This window comes from Sorex araneus, chromosome 3 (genome assembly GCF_027595985.1).
Source record: "Sorex araneus isolate mSorAra2 chromosome 3, mSorAra2.pri, whole genome shotgun sequence".
Classification (NCBI taxonomy): Eukaryota; Metazoa; Chordata; class Mammalia; order Eulipotyphla; family Soricidae; genus Sorex; species Sorex araneus.
The window spans coordinates 101,165,257-101,183,090 of NC_073304.1; the positions used below are offsets into that span (position 1 = coordinate 101,165,257).

General features: G+C 37.6%; 1 protein-coding gene across 5 annotated transcripts in view; it reads left to right on the forward strand.

Moving 5' to 3' along the window:
- MYO9A (myosin IXA) overlaps window positions 1-17,834 on the forward strand; it is a 228,476-nt gene that overhangs the window by 196,260 nt on the left and 14,382 nt on the right. For 4 of the 5 annotated variants that reach the window (XM_055132922.1, XM_055132923.1, XM_055132924.1 and 1 more), the window contains 7 exons: window positions 2,807-2,868; window positions 5,616-5,808; window positions 7,620-7,748; window positions 8,201-8,306; window positions 8,990-9,121; window positions 9,914-10,037; window positions 11,263-11,316. In XM_055132922.1, the coding sequence (XP_054988897.1) occupies window positions 2,807-2,868; window positions 5,616-5,808; window positions 7,620-7,748; window positions 8,201-8,306; window positions 8,990-9,121; window positions 9,914-10,037; window positions 11,263-11,316 (800 nt within the window). The remainder of the gene's footprint in view (window positions 1-2,806; window positions 2,869-5,615; window positions 5,809-7,619; window positions 7,749-8,200; window positions 8,307-8,989; window positions 9,122-9,913; window positions 10,038-11,262; window positions 11,317-17,834) is intronic. The other variant, XM_055132926.1, reaches the window with a different exon arrangement.

A 17,834-nucleotide genomic window follows, 5' to 3' on the forward strand; every position in this document is an offset into this window, starting at 1 on the left:
TTTTGAGGGGTGATGTGGGGGAGGGATCTGGCTTACTTCTGACTCAGGAATCAGTTCCCAGTGGGCTCAAGGAACCATATGGGGCACCGGGGATTGAGCCTGGACTGGCCACTTGCAAAGAAGCACCTTACCTGTTGTACTGTTTCTCTGGCCCCATCATGAATATAATTTATGCTCTGGTTCTTCAAAGATCTATAGTTTCAGTATAATAATAGAGACATTTTAAAAGATCTTCATATATACTACCAAAGTTGTTTTTATTTCTATATTTTATTTCTTGGTACTAATGCCTTCCTTACCCATAGGTTGGTTGGTATTTTATAGCAAGTTGTAGAACCAGTATATTGGGAAAACACAAGCTCTAATTTTTTTTCTTTTGTTTGTTTTGTTTTGGGGTCACACCTGGTAGTGCTCAGGGCACACTCCTGGTTCTGCACTTGGGTCACTTCTGGCAGGACTCAGGGGGATCATATGGGCTGCTAGGGATTGAACCCAGGTTGGCTGTTGGAAGGCAAATGCCCAATCTGCTATACTATCTCTCCAGACCAAAACTTAATTTTTTTAAAAAAATTTTTTATTAGTTTATTTTTAATTAGAGAGTCATCGTGAGGGTACAGTTACAGATCCATACATCTTTGTGCTCATGCTTCCCCCATACAAAGTTCAATAACCCATCCCTTCACCAGTGCCCATTCTCCACCACCCGTAAACCCAACATCCCTCCCCCCCTCCCCAGTCCCTTCTCCCTCCACCCCACCCTGCCACTATGGCAGGGAATTCCCTTTTGTTCTCTCTCTCTGATTAGGTGTTGTGGTTTGCAATAAAGGTGTTGAGTGGCCATTGTGTTCAGTCTCTAGTCTGTATTCCGCTGGCATCACCCTTCCCCCACATGACCTCCAACCACATTTTACTTGGTGGTCCCTTCCCTGAGTTACCCAGAATAAGAGACCAGCCTCCAAGCCATGGAAACAATCTCCTGGTACTTATTTCTACTATTCTTGGGCGTTAGTCTTATAGTCTATTATTCTATATTCCACAGATGAGTGCAATCTTTCTATGTCTGTCTCTCTCTTTCTGACTCATTTCACCTAGCATGATACTTTCCATGTTGATCCACTTATATGCAAACGTCATGACCTCATTTTTTCTAACAGCTGCATAGTATTCCATTGTATAGATGTACCAGAGTTTCTTCAACCAGTCATCTGTTCTAGGGCACTCGGGTTTTTTCCAGATTCTGGCTATTGTAAACAGTGCTGCGGTGAACATATAAGTGCATATGTCACTTCGACTATACTTTTTGGCTTTTCTGGGATATATTCCCAGCAGTGGTATTGCTGGGTCAAATGGGAGCTCAACCTCTAGTTTTTTGAGAATCGTCCATACTGTTTTCCAAAAGGGCTGAACTAGCCGGCATTCCCACCAGCAGTGTAGAAGGGTCCCTTTCTCCCCACATCCTCTCCAACAGCGGTTGCTTTTGTTCTTTTGGATGTGTGCTAGTCTCTGTGGTGTGAGGTGGTATCTCATGGTTGTTTTGATCTGCATTTCTCTGACGACTAGTGATGTAGAGCACTTTTTCATGTGTCTTTTGGCCATTCGTATCTCTTCCTTGGTAAAGTTTCTGTTCATTTCTTCGCCCCATTTTTTGATGGGGTTGGATGTTTTCTTCTTGCAGAGTTCAACCAGTGCTTTATATACCCTTGATATCAACCCCTTATCTGATGGGTATTGTGTAAATATCCTTTCCCATTCTGTAGATAGTCTTTGTATTCTGGTCACTGTATCTTTGGCGGTGCAGAAGCTTTTTAGTTTAATGTAGTCCCATTTGTTGATCTCTGTTTTTACTAGATTGCTTAGTTCCGTGTCATCTTTGAAGATACCTTTATCTTCAATATCCTGGAGGGTTTTACCGACCTTGTCTTCAATGTACCTTATGGTTTGTGGTCTGATGTTGAGGTCTTTAATCCATTTTGATCTGACTTTTGTGCATGGTGTCAGATCGAGTTCTAAGCCCATTTTTTTGCATGTGGTTGTCCAGTTGTGCCAGCACCATTTGTTAAAGAGACTTTCCTTGCTCCACTTCACATCTCTTGCACCTTTATCAAAGATTAGATGATCATACATTTGAGGTTGTGTGTGGGGATATTCCACCCTGTTCCATTGGTCTGCAGTTCTGCTTTTGTTCCAGTACCATGCTGTTTTAATTGTTACCGCTTTGTAGTAGAGTTTAAGGTTGGGGAGGGTGATGCCTCCCATCATCTTTTTCCCAAGAATTGTTTTAGCTATCCGTGGGCGTTTATTGTTCCATATAAATTTCAGGATTGCTTGCTCCGCTTCTTTGAAGAATGCCATGGGTATCCCTATAGGGATTGCGTTAAATCTGTATAATGCTTTTGGGAGTATTGCCATTTTGACAATGTTTATTCTCCCTATCCATGAGCAGGGGATATTTTTCCATTTCCTCATGTCCTCTTTTATTTCATGAAGTAGCGTTTTATAGCAAAACTTAATTTTTTAATCAAATAGCTATTCTCCTGGAATATGGCAGGACAGTCTTTAAAGAATTAAAATCTTTCTCATATATAATATTAAATACTTTTTGGCATTTTTATCTTTTTTTTCCAAATAGAATGAATCAATCTTTTTATTCTGATACAATATAAAATATTTATTTGTTCATGTATTTGATTATATTACATCAGTCTCATATTTTTAAAAAATTATGTCTAGAATAATATTCTAAACTTGTTGAATTTTTGTCATTGGTATACACTTTAAAATGCTGTGTTCTTAATTTATGTTGTAGTATGCAAGTATGCTTGTCATAAGAAGTGCTGTTTGAAAACTACAGCCAAATGCTCCAAAAAGGTAAGAAGTTGTTATTTATACATGACAAATAACAGATCTGTTTGTCTTTTGTGTTGGAAAGATATCAAGATCTCTTCATTTTTATAGAGCAGTGATTTTTTTTTAAACATTTTGATCACAGATCACAGTACAAAATAAATTCATGTTGCAATCTAGCATATGTTTAGGGAGCGAAGCATAACTGAAGTGATTTACCTAGATACATGCTTACCTTTACTTTCTGAGAACTATAAGACTAGTGATTTTATAGCAAAATAATTTATTAAAAATATTGCCTCTCAAAAACACTTTATAGATTTCCTGTTTCCTCAAATGACCATAGTCTTACTAGGAGCTGTCATGAAAACAGTAAATGTTATTAAAGATATTTAACTTAAACAGCAATATTTGTGGGCTGGAGCGATAGCACAGCGGGTAGGGCGTTTGCCTTGCACGCAACTGACCCGGGTTTGATTCCTCCGCCCCTCTCAGAGGGCCTGGCAGGCTACAGAGAGTATCTCGCCCGCACAGGAGAGCCTGGCAAGCTACCCGTGCCTTATTCAATATGCCAAAAACAGTACCAAGTCTCACAAAGGAGACATTACCGCTCAAGCAAATCGGATGACAGTGACAGTGACAGTGACAGCAGTATTAACCCCCAAGTTGGTGTTTTTGCATATTTTCACTTGCATACATGAATGAGATATGAAAGATGCTGAACAATAGTGTCTTATGCTCAGAACAACTATTTTTGAAAAATTTCAAGTTTTTAATGTTGTATAATTACATTTTATTATCTGTCATACTGACAATATAGCAATATTCTGCAAATCTGAACTTTAGTGAAATATATTTTCATATCATGTTGTTTACCACTGTGTATGAAACAAGAAATTTCCAAATTGTAGATAAATGATAGTAAAATATACAAAGAAATTCAATTCAGGACTTAAAAATACAATAAATTTGGACAGAATAAATTTACCAACTAAGGTAAATTAACTGTGACAGAATAATATTCATGATGAGAACAACTAAAAAGTTCTCTTACCAAGTTATTAAATAGATATTTAGATAAATTGGCCCTCCAGGGCTATATCCTAAAGAGAAAAGAATTGCAGACTGATGAATCTGTATAAGAGGATTTTTTCTTGGTGAGAGTTTATCAGTTTTATTGTGGGGAAAGTAATAAGATTTTAAGCAGAGGGCCATATTTAAGAGAGAAATTAGCAAAACTCTGATAGAAATTTTATATAAATCCTGGAGATTAGGACTGTCAGTACTTGACAGGCCATAATCAAGACAAACACAGACATTAACTGGAAACTCAGAGCTTTTCTCCTTGTTTTATTTTCTGAATTCCTGTGCTGCACAGGTAAGTGGCTAAGAACTTAGTTCAACAGAAAAACAGGTTAAAGTCTCTGGTGGTCTTCTGGTGCAAAGGAGAAAAAAATTCGATCCACCTTTGGTGAAGGACCATGGCCAATACCCTAGAGTCTAAGGGTATTGAGAGTTACAAAAGCAAATTCTTGGGAAGGGGATGAATTCTTGATAGACTGGTTTTATAAAAACTGCAAACTAGCTTTAAAGTACTCTTAATTTGATTAAGATTATCAATTCCTTGTTTTAACTGTCCACATAGGGTGAATGCTTTTATATTTTTTATTTATTTACTTATTTATTTATTTTTGCTATTTGGGTCACACCCAGCAATGATGAGGGGTTACTCCTCGCTCTGCACTCAGGAATCACTCCCGGTGGTGTCAGGGGACCATATGGGATGCCGGGGATTGAACCCAGGTTGGCCGTGTGCAAGGCAAATGCTCTACTCACTATATTGTCGCTCTCACCCCACATGAACACTTTCAAAGGAAGGATAATATTGGCCAGAAACTTTATATTTTTTTATAAATAATATCACATAAAAAATAGTTTAGTAGCTCTCTTACCTCCTTTATTATGCTTCAGAAATTTGTCAAGAATGTCATTGTCACCACAGAAGGCACCATGTTAAGATAAGGACTTGTGTTTGCAAAGAGAATGTTGTGTACACAGATGGCATAAACCTAAAACTATGTCATGCCATAAACCTGTGTTACTGCCAATAGACACAAGGTTTTTGTTTTGTTTTTCACATTTTTAATTCTTGTTAAACCAGACATTTTTCTAATAGTACTTGGTAAATGTACTATAATAATGGTCAAAAAGCCCAGGGGCCCACTGATGTATCTTGGTGAGCTGGGACAGCACTTCACTGCAAAGGCCTAATGATTTGATGTCAGGGCTTGTTTGCATGCTAGTCATGTGCCCTAAGTTCTGTGCTCTCTCCTGGACCCCTGTGAGTAGATTTTTATCAGGACAGGCATACTGCCTTTATTCTCAGAGCCATCACTTTATGGGACAATACCTAGTGGAAGATGATTGAAATTGACCCCCCACCCAATACGCTTTTTCTTTTTATATGTTTAATTTGGTGTTTGGGCTAAGGGCTTTTTCCTGGCTCTGGCTCAGGTATCACTCTTGATATGTGGTACCGGAGATTGAAGCTGGGTCAGCTGTGTGCAAGGCAAACATCTTACCCACTGTACAATCACTCTGGCCTGAGGTATGCATGTTATACTCTCAGGATTAACCATAGTTTGTTTTCCCTTCAAACATATGTTCGTAAAATATAACGGGGTGGGAGATAGTTCCTCTTAAAGAATTGATTAACTGTGTTTCAAGATGTGTGAATGTATTTGATAACCAAAATTATCCTCCATTATTAGTATGATCCAGAACAATCATCTCGACAATTTGGGGTTGAACTGTCTCGTTTGACCAGTGAAGACAGAACAGTTCCTTTAGTTGTGGAAAAGCTTATAAACTACATTGAAATGCATGGACTTTATACAGAAGGTATTTACCGAAAGTCTGGTTCAACTAATAAAATAAAGGAGCTTCGACAAGGTCTCGATACAGGTATGGTAGTGCTCTCTGAATCAAGACCAAATACTTTTAAATGGTTCATTCCATACATATCTTTTTTTTTTTTAAGATTTCATTGCAGTTAGTAGAATGCAGTCTATGTTGCTTGTTGCTTGTTTATCATTTTGTTGCTTGTTTATCATTTTAAGTTATTTTTGTTATTATGTGGTCAGTTCAGTAAACACTGAGTGTTACTTATATAAAGTATCAATAGTGCTTCAGACCGATCTTATTTAATAATTTTTTAATCTGGTGAGATTATGATACCTGTAATTAAAAAATTAGATTCAGAGAAATTAAGTAATGAGCTGTTGTTGATCATATGGGACACTGGTCTGATGTTATTTGAACTACTCTTCACAATAATCCTATGAACTAGGGATTATTGTCCCTATTAGCAGATAAAGAAACAGAGCTACAGAGAATCTTCCTAAAGACTAATGAAAAAGAAAAATAAACTCTGTAACTAATGAGTGAACAAGCTGAGATTTATCCCCAAATCTGAATATATAATCAAAATTATTGCCTTTTAGTCCAATATTCTAAGTGTTTCTCTCTTCAGTGTATCTTCTTGCTTAGAATGGGCATGTGTCTGTGTAGAGCTCTATCTGCAGAGAGCTCTAGCCTCAGTACTGGAATACATTCAGTGGTTTGACTTTGTTTTTATTCTTAAATTCTCTTTACCTTATTGCAAAGGAGTAGATCTATTTTGTTTTTTGTTTTGGGGCCACAACTAGCAGTGCACAGGACTTACTTCTGGCTGTGCCTGAGGATCACTCCTGGTGAAGCAAGGAGTGATATGGAGTGCCAGGGATTGAACCCTGGTCTGCCACATGCAAGGCAAGTGCCTTACACACTATACTAAATTTAAGTATACTTAGGTACAGTGCTTGTCTCTGTTGCCAAGAACCTACCCACATACTTTTTCTTTCTAGTGCTTTGTTTATTGATCAACTTTTTTTGTTTGATTTTATTTATTTGGCTTTTAGGGTCATACCCAGCAATGCTCAGGGGTTACTCCTGGCTCTACACTCAGGAATCACTCCAAGTGGTGCTCAGGTACCATTTGGGATACAAGGGATCAAACTTGGGTCAGCTGCGTGCAAGGCAAATGCCCTGTCCACTGTACTATGCTCTGGACCCTTCTTTTGTTTTTAAAGGAATAAGTAAAAAATGAATTAGAATTAAAAAAAGGCAAAAAATTCCAGGTAAAACTTATGCAGACAGTTCTGCCTAGCATTGTGTTAAACTGCTCCAGGTTAGATATAGTTACCAATTTTTCTTTTGTAGCTTGAGTTAGCACAAGTGAAAAATCATTTATTCTATACCTTGCCAATCATGTGTAATTTTAGGAAGTATAAATGAAACAAAGTAATGTAATGTTTTCTTCACATTTCTTAAACTTAGTTACTGCTCTCCTTTTCATTCTAAGACTGTTTTAAAATCAATTTTACTTTCAGAAAATTTTCTTTTATTCTTTTTGTATTGCTGCTCAAAGTATAATTTACAGACTAATCTATAGGTAAGTACAGATATTGAGATCAAAGATTCAGCAAAAGAAATTTAACAGTACTTTCCCATGAAAATATGTGGTATTTTACACACCTGTTAGTCTACAACAACCTGTACCTGTAGATACAAAACCTGTACCTTTATCACAATTAGGAGTATAGTTTCAAAGCATGGAATTAGATGTTATGTTGATTTAAGAACATAAAGGCTTTGGGTATAATGGTATCCAAAGTGAGTTATTGGAATCTCTTTGCAAGTTTTTGCTTTCTTATCTAACTCTTGTCTTTAAATAGATGCTGAAAGTGTTAACCTAGATGACTATAACATACATGTCATTGCAAGTGTATTCAAACAATGGCTTCGGGATTTGCCCAATCCACTCATGACCTTCGAACTCTATGAGGAATTTCTTCGAGCTATGGGTAAGCATGGGCTTTCTGGGGTCAAGGAAAGGCCCAGGAGGTTCTATGCTAAAATATTATTATTGTCTAGCTATGATTACAGATTGTTGAACTACCAATTAAAAGTCAGTATAGTTCTCAATGAACATAAAACATAAACAAAAGGAGATTGATGCTATAGTTTCCCTTATAAAAGTAGAACACTACAATTTGACATGATTTGGTAGATTACTTTTGGAATGAGTGTGCTATTAATCCACATGGAAATTTTTTTAATATACCAGACCCCCCAAAATAACCTTTCCTATAGGAATGGTCTTACTGATAATGGAAGAAAGCTCTCAGTTGCTTTCAGAAAAGGCATGACTCTTCTGAAACTATAGAGCTATCCATACCTGCTTATCCATGTTCATCCCAGAAGAAGATTGTAGCAGGAACTATTCAGTCTTATTTCCTACTGTTACTGTTATTAGGTCTTCAGGAGAGGAAGGAGACAATCCGTGGTGTGTATTCTGTGATTGACCAGCTCTCCCGAACTCATCTCAATACCCTGGAACGCCTTATATTTCATCTAGTCAGGTAACTTTAAGAAGCAATGGACCAGATACAATTTATCTTGGATGAAGAGAAAGGAAGACCTCCTTTACTGAAAGGCAGATTTTTTTTTAAAAAAGATTTATACATTTAGTGCCTCAAATGTGTGATTCCTTAGAGAAGAAATCTTTGCTGAGTTGAACTACATAGCAGGTGCTTCTGTGCCTCTGATTCATGGAACAGTTTTAGCCTCATGATAGCATTATATGGCATAGCCTGCTAATTCCTGGGCTAGAAAGGATATATATATATATATGTATATATATATATATATGTATATATATATATGTATATATATAGTAAAGAGAGGTCACATGGTGCTCAGAAATGGACCAAAATACAGTCTCTTCCCATAAATGTAAATATCATTAGTTAAGAAAGCCACTTTTTCTTTTTTGTATAAGAATGTAAGTGTGAAATTGCCTCGAAATATTTACTCTGCATTCTTTAGATATGTTCTTGAAGTGTTGGTTACTCTGAGCCACTGCCTGTATTGCTTCAAAGAAGGAATAGAGGGGAAAGTACATTTTCCAGAAGCAGAAGGACTGCTATGGGGAAAGTTTCCAGTGTTTCCCTACAATTGATGTGATTTTCTATCATCTTTTCTGTTCACCTTCCTACTATTCTTCCTTTCTATCTTCATTTTACTTGGTCTTTTTGTTCTTTAGGATTGCTCTACAGGAAGACACTAATCGAATGTCTGCTAATGCTTTGGCCATTGTGTTTGCTCCCTGCATCCTTCGCTGCCCAGACACTATTGATCCACTACAGAGTGTGCAGGACATCAGTAAGACCACCACGTAAGGACAGTCACCAGCACCTTTGTAGGACTCCAGTGACCTCTGAGTCAATGTGGTCACTTTAGCCGAACGTTAAGCATAGTAAATGATTTTAAATGTTCAGATTGTTCTTAATTTTTTAGTTCAGATTGCTAGACAGCACTGGGTTTTCTTATGCTAAAAGATGAAAGCTGTCTTTAGAGCTTCTTACACCAAACTTAATTTGTTTTGAAGGATCTTATTTTTTCAGTTTCGAATTTTCTATAGGATTATTTAAGTTCTAAATATATTTTAGTATTACATTTTATTAAGTTACTAGTACTTTGAGTCTTCCTATAATCCAATATAATTATAGTTGTATAACTCTGTTTCCTTAAGGTCTTAGGACCTTAGTATGTCTATATTTTACCTTTACCTTTTTTTGATGTTCGGTTCTGCTTTCTGTCTAGAGTGGTGGTTCATAATTTTACTGCAAAGGGGACTTTAAAAAAATATTGATGTTTGTGTTCCATTCCCCCTCCCCGCGCCCCCAAATCAGATTTAATTAGTCTAAGATGTGAACTGGGCATGGTATTTATAAGTATGCTTCACATGGATTCTAAAATGTAACCAAAATTGTGAACCATGATTCTCAATTCTGTTTTTTAGCTCTAAAGTAAGTGATATTAATTTTTCTTTTATCTCCAGCCATCTACTATATATAACTAAAAACAAAATGTGTTGTTTTCTAACTAAAAACAAAATGTGTGGATGTTATACTTTATTATAATTATTAAGAATTATCCTAATAATTTATTTTTTCTCCCTTTTTAGCTGTGTGGAACTGATTGTTGTGGAACAAATGAATAAATATAAAGCTCGTCTCAAAGACATAAGTAGTCTGGAATTTGCTGAAAGTAAAGCAAAGACCAGACTTTCACTGATTCGTCGATCAATGGTAAGATACAAGATGTAAAATCTCAGGGGAAATGGGTGTCTTCCTTAGATTTCCATGTGCATATATGGTGTAGAGAGAGGGTATTCTCTCCAGAACTTTTCATATTGAGCACATGAAATCACCAAATCTCCGGGTGTGTGGATGTTTTGTATTTGTTCTTTCAGAATACTTAACAGAATATGAACAATTAAATGTACCAAATTTTAAAAATTAAGTATTTGGATAAAATGCTACTTCAATAGTCTGTCCTATTTTCTTTTCCTATGCTTTCTATGAGAACTGATCCTTTTTGCTATACTTCCTTCCATCTCTCCCCAACCCTCAACTTTTGATGGTTCTTTCAAGACTCCTGGGCTATAGACAGCTTAGTTATTTGCAAATACATGATTCATAAGGAAATAAAATTCCATCTGTCTGCAGTGTTAAATAAAGAGTTCTCACAGGGTTTATTGTTAGGTTTTTAGAAGAGCCTTGCAAAAATAACTTATTTTCTCCACTAGCCCACATATAAATAACTTGTTTTGAGTGACTATAGGGTTTTTAATTACTGTAGGGTTTTATAATTATCACTAGAAAATTACTGCTTTAATTTTATTGCCCATTTGCTACCTGTGCCCTCAGTTGTAGTGATCAATACCTTCCAGATCTCTTGAGAATTCTCTGAAGAGAAGCAGGCTTGCCCATTATCATGTCCTTGTTTTTTCAGAGGCCCAGTAGTACTTTCTCTGTATCTTTATAGTTGATACTTGGATTAGCATTAATGCAACTCTGCTTCTTTCTTCGTTAGTATTTAAAACTGCCTGGTACAGAACACTTGTTTTTTAAGTAGTTTTTGATTAAGTCTATGAATGATCTAATAAAAAATGTACTAATATAAACAGCGCCCCCCATCCCATATCCCAGAGAATAAAGATATCAAAAGTCATAGGGCACTATCGAAATCTTTCCTTTAGAAAATAAAAAGAGAAACATTTTAAAATCTTTCTCAAGTGTGTAATTTTAGTAGCTCAGTTCAGAGAAGTCCAATTTAGTAGTACTCCATCTAGGGGAAAGGGAGAGACCTTACATAGCTATTTTTCACAGCAGACTTACTGTGCTTTTTTTGCTGGTGGTGCAAAAGAGGAATATATTCAGTCCGTTGAAAGAGTAATTCCTCTCTTTTAATGGAGCAATAACATGTACATGCTAACCTTTTGCTTTCCTTTTCATGTCCTTCCTAATCCAGAAACCTGTACTAATTGCAGTTAGATTTATGAGCATTACCCGCAGTTCAGTTTCGGTATGTATTAATATTGCAATGTGTCATAGCCACTTTACATTATTGTCTCTCATCCATCTAGGAGTTGTTCTTTTCTGTCTACCATCCATGCCTGTCCTCCCTCCATGTGCAGTCCCAATTCAGGTTCTACTTCCTGACCAGACTTCGCTTGCTCTCTCTTCTTCTCTTTCTTTAGAGCCTTTATTTTCTTTCCTCTGTATGATATAGATGAGCACTCACCATTATAATCTTATTGCTATTTCCTCTTGGTCACTTAAGCTTCTTTATATATTTCTTCTTAGGTTGTGTCTTTTTGTATCAGACTTCAGACACAGGTTTGATTCGGTATTTATCACTGTCTTTTCAGAGAAACACATAAATGAAAACTTTGCAGATGTGTAAGTTTCCTTTGTCACACATTTCTGCCCTCTTTTCTGGTCTCTTCCTCCACAGGGAGGAGACATAATGCAGGCAGAATTCTAGCAGTGTTGACATGACAGTCCTTTCTTTTAGTTGCTTAACAGTACTATTCTTGCTCATTCTCAATATGCTGTTTACTTTGCTGGCAGCTCAATCTGATCCCATTTTAAAGTATTGATAATCCCTTGCAGAACGTGATTATATTTTTTGGCTAAGTCCTGAACATTGGCATTTTCACTGTGTATTCAGATGCATGTCTTTTTCTGCTCAAAGACAATAACCCAGTCATATCAACCTCCCATGGCTATTCTAAGGACTGCAAATACTTTGTGGGGAAAGCTGTATTTTTCTTCTTACTTAAGAAGAAGTAAGTTTCTTCTTTCTTGGGAAGCAAGAACTCAAGACGATTGACAGATCTGCGTTTCTCTCTGACATGAAACTTTCTTATCACACTTACCCTATTTATTTTTCCTTCTATGTGTATAACAAAAAAATCAGTGAGTTTTTTTTGTGTTTTTTATATAAATTTATTTATTGAATCACCATGAGAGCAGAGCAGTTACAAAGCTTTCGGGTTTTAGTCTCAGTCATACAATGATGAAACACCCGTCTCTTCACCAGTGCACATTTTCCAACACCAAAAACTCCACTGTCCCTCCCCACACCTTCCCCCTACCTGTGTGGCAGATGCTTTCCACATTACTCTTTCTCTGCTTTGATTACATTCAGTATTTGACACCAGACCCACCATTATTATTTGGGACTTTACGCCAACACTCAGATCTGCTGAAAAGGCAACATTAGACAATTTGTTTTCTATTGCTGATTGTGAATAGCATATGATGTCACACGGCCATGGAATTCTGAAATTTCAATAATTAATCTGGAGGAATTTCTACCAAAAGCCCGTGGGTTTTGAGATTTATTTCTGAGTCTCTGGGATCATGGCCGTTAAGCAGCTTGATCAGTAGCCAAAGGGGCCACTCGGGGTCTCATTGGGGCGTGAGAGGAAAGGGCCGGCCCCACCCCCATCCCGTGAGGCCCCGAGTGTCTCGTCACTACTGGCCCATACCTGACTGTCCATTTGCCTCTGGAAGATGGAGGCCACCAAGTTGCCAGGGGGAATAGGTGGTGGGTCGACCTGGCGTGGCCCAGTGCCGGTAACCTAATGCGAAGTCCAGGCGCATTTCTGCCCAAAGCCACTGGGTTCCGAGATTTGTTTCTGAGTACCTAATCAGTGAGTTTTTAGCCTATACAAATGAACAGAGAATTAAATACTGATTTGCCGTTCTTTTAGATGATCAAACATATATTCTTACCACCTGGATTCATATGTAACCAATGCTTTGTAAAAAAGAGGAATAGAGTAGAAATACCATCTTCTTTTATAAATAACTCCATTTTCCCTTTCACAGTTTGATAATCCCCTCCCTTTTTTTTTCCAGCCTTTTGATTCATATTGAGATAAAGTGTTATAATATTAATGGTAGGACTGATTCCATAAACTGGTGCATCTTAAAAGAGCCTGGTACTAGCTATGGTTGTTTCCTTGAAGTAGGCCTACCTAATTACAGCTTTGGCTCTTAGCTGTAATTTTGGAACAAGAAAATCACACTTGCATTCCTATTTCATATGCACTTAGCTTTGGAAAAGACTTTAGTCCAGTTCTGGCAGCCACAGATACCTTGTGAGGATTTCTTAAATGCATTCTAGATTGAACTGGTTACCTATGGCTCTGACTTGTGTCAGCCAGATGACAGCTGGGGGTTTGTAGTCACAGTGTGCTATAGATGCTATGGTACTTAGTTCTGTTAAACTGTCCTGGGCTCTGGTCCAGAGTTCACCGTTGCTGGTGTCAGACATCTGGTGTGGCATCATAGCCTGTACAGCTTGGGCAGTGAGTAGAGGTGGTGGCACTGTGAAATCGATCATAGCGGGTCAAAGAGCTGATCTTACTCACTGGGGGATTTTTATGTTTGCCAATAGAAGTTTGAAGATAGCTGTTTAGAACCACGGCTTCATGGGCAGGGATCAACATCAGGGTCTGCTGCAGTATTTTAGATGGTCACAGTTGCAACCTGGCAATGACTGGGCACTATTTGTGCTGGGTGTTGCCAGTTCCCAATCTATTCTGATGCAGTGGGTGTAGGCATAAAGCTGAACCTCTGTAGAGCCTAAGGCTTAGTGTCTGCCCTCTGCCTTAAGTTGGGGATTAAATCTGATACACTGGCATGGGGGAAGAGTCCCTTAGTTCTGAACCTGTAAACCTCAGGTAGAACCGTGCTGTGACCCATCAGAATAGGGCTCACCACAGGACTGGCCATCCCTAGCCCAGGCCTGTGCAGCTATACCCTTTGTTGGGTTTAACTCCTTTTGAATGAGTGCATATACAAAACTGAAATTCTGCAGAAACAGTTATGCCTCTCCCTGACAAAAACCTGTTAGGTGGGGTGGGGCTTCTTCTGAAAGTCAGCTTTTGACAGTGAATCTCTCCAGGAAGAGCCAAGGTAGTAAATCTTTTGGACAGAGCAGAACTGCAACCCTTTTTGGCAGGGTTCACTTCAGAAATAGCTGGTGCCAGCTCATATCTGTTGCAGTACACCATGTGTTGTATGCAGCAAGATCCAAGTCTGTTTTCAACTCAGCAAAAAGAGGGACAAAACTGAACTGTAAAAACTACACTCCACACCTCCGGCCTTTGTTGTTACTGGCTTCCAGTCCCTGTCTCTTTCAGTCTCTGACAAGGACATTCTTTTTTGTTCTAAGCTTTCTAAAATCTTTGTTCTGCAGTATTAAATCTCCCTGAGAAGATGGCTGTGTTCTCAGGATTTTCTCAGTGAGACTGTTTGTATGATACAATGCTTAATTCAGTGTTTATGCATTCTTCGTATTGATGTCACAGAAGTGCTCTTTGAACTTTTCTTTTCTCAGTTATCTTGCCCCTGCCCTGGACTCAACTTTTGCATTTAAATCTTCTCACATAATACTGGCTATTATATCATGAGCAGGTCATTTATCTCCATGCCCTCAGTTTTTCTCTTCTGTTAAATTGGGTTAATAGTACCAAGCAAAGGACTGGAGATAGAGTACAGGAATCAAGGTGCTTGGCTTGCACTGTGAGGAGTCATGTCTGAGCACAGAGCCAGGAGTCAGCTCTAAGAATTATTGGTTATATGGCCCCAAATCCCCCCATCCCAAAATAGTACCAAATTCAAAGAATCAAATTAATTTTTAAAAAATAATTTATTGAATCACTATGAATTTTAAAAGCTGCAAATTCATGATTGAGTGTCAGGTATGTTTCAACACCAATCCCTTCACTAGTGCCCACTTCCCTCTACCGATGTCTCCATAGCCCCACCACCACCAACCCCCAAGGCACTTTTTTTCTTTCCAGACATTTTGGTTTCCAATCCTGTCACTTACAGGGTATCTTACATGCTCGTTATATCTCCTTTTAGTACCTGTCCTCCTCCAGGGTGTCCACTTCCCTCGGTCATTGAACATTGTTGTAGTCTACCCTTCCCTTCCCTTCCCTCTCCCCCTGTGGTAAGCACCTACTGATAAGTTGTTCTCATTTCCTGTAATCTTTGGGTATATTTTGCTCCCCTACTTATGTTTCTTTATATCCCACATATGAGAGAGATGCGTCCGAGTCTGTTCACTCAATCTGACTCGCATCAGTCAGCATGATACTCTCCAGATCCATCCCTGTCAGAGTAAATTGCATGGCTTTATCTTTTCTTACTGCCAAGTAGTATTTCACTGTGCACATATACCATAGTTTCTTTATGCAGTCATCTGTTCTTGGGCTTTTGGGTTGTTTCCAGACTTTGGCTATTGTGAATAGTGCTGCAGTAAACACAAAAGTGCGTCTTTTCTGCATTGTGATTTTGAGCCCTTGGAATATATTTCAAGGAGTAGAATTACTGGGTCATATGGGGTATCTTTATATTCTGCTCATCATTTCCTTTGCGGTGCAGAAGTTTCTTAATGTAACCTCATTTATTTATCTTTGCTTATGCTTGCTTAGTCAGTGGCATTGTATCTTTGAAGATGCCTCTAGCTTTAATATCACAGATAGTTCTGCCTCCGTTTTATGTACTTTATGGATTCAGTTCTGATATAGAGATCTTTAATCCATTTTGATTAGACTTTTTTGCATGGCATTAGGAAAGGATTTGTTTTCTTTCTTTCCTTTTGTTTTTTTTTTCTTTTGCATCTTGGCCAACCAGTTTTCCCAGCATCTCTTGTTGAAGAGGCTTTCCATATTCTGTTTCATGCTTTTTGCTCCTTTATTTAAGATTAACTGACTATATACCTAACAATCTGTCTCTGGATTTTCAATTCTACTGCATTGATCTGAGTCTGTTTTTGTTCCAGTACCCTGCTGTTTGATTGCTACCACTTTGTAGTACAGTTTCAAGTTGGGCAAGTGATGCCTCCTGTCTTTTTTTCTCCTAGAATTGTGTTGGCTATTTGAGGGATTTTGTTGTTCCATTTAAATTTAAGGAGTAGTTGATCTACTTCTTTTAAGTAATGTCATAGGTATCCTTATAGGAACTGCATTGGTTATGTATGATGCTTTGGGGAATATTGTCACTTTGAGATATTGATCCTCCCAATTCCTGAGAAGGGGATGTGTTTTCAGTTCCTTTTGTCCTCTTGTTTCTTTTAGTAGTGCTGTAGTTTTCTTTGTATAGGTCTTTTGCTTCTTTTGTTAAATTGATTCCCTCATGCTTGGTTTTCTGAGGCACATTGTAAATGAATTTCTCTGTCTTCTTTTTTATTATTTGCATATAAAAGCCGTGGACTTTTATGTGTTAGTTTTGTGACTTCCACTTTACAATACAGGTCTATTGTTTCTAGGGACTTTTTGTAGTGTCTTTAGGGTTTCTAAATATAGTATCATGTCTTCCACAGGTAGTCAAAGCTTGACTTCTTCCTTTCCTATCTGGATGCTCTTAATATCTTTTTCTTGCCTAATTGTTTTGGCAAGTACTTTTATTGCTTTATTGAATGAAAGTGGTGAGAGTGAGCAATCTTGTCTTGTTTCTTATTAAATGAATTAATATTTTTAAAACTATAGGGACAGCATAAGATTATACATATTATATATAATCTATATCTTTTTATTGTAGTTTATAGAATGATAGATGATATGTCAGGTATTGCAAAGATTATATATAATTACTCACATAAATCATATAAAATTTAAAGAAGAGGGAAATTATCACTGTTTCTATTATGATTATATAAATGCAAAATCTAAAAAAATCAAAACAACTATTATAGATATTAAGGTATCTGAGTATAGTTATATCCAGCAACTTTTTAAAAAGTTTTTTAATTGAATCATTATGAGATAGACCATTACAAAGTTGTTCATGATTGGATTTAAGTCATACAATATTCCAACACCCATCCCTCCTCCAGTGTATATTTCCCCCAGCAGCAGTGTCCCCAGGTTCCTCCCATCACCCCCAACCCCCATCCCCTACCTGACTCTACAGCAGGCACTTCTCTCTCTCTCTCTCTCTCTCTCTCTCTCTCTCTCCCCCCTCACTTTCTCTCCTCTCTCTCTCTCTCTCCCTCTCTCTCTCACTCACTCACTCATACCTCTCTCCCTCTCCCCTCCCTTTGCATTGTGGTTTGCAATATTGATACTGAAAATATCCAGCAACTTTAATATGAACAAACGAGCAAACAACCAGTCCTGATGTAATAGAAGAAAAGTACCTATTTATATCAGCATGCACAGCATAAAATACTTGGCCCTACCTGAAGAAATGTGGAAGATTTATACAAAGAAAGCTTTAAAATCCCAAGAATCATCTTTCTTCTGATAAGAAGAAAAAAATTATTTGAACAGATGCATTTGAAAAGGCAGGCTAAATTTTATAAATGCATGTCAGTGCTCCATGAATTCATCTATATTCATTTATGTGCTAATGCCCAACAGGATGGAGAGAGACTAATAAAAAAAATTCCTATTATAGCAGAAAAATATCCTGTGTCTTGCGGTAGGTGACATTGGTAAGTTAAGTAACATAAAAAAATCAAGTACTCTTACATAATAAAAATGAGCTGGGTGTTAGGAAAAGAACACACCATATGAG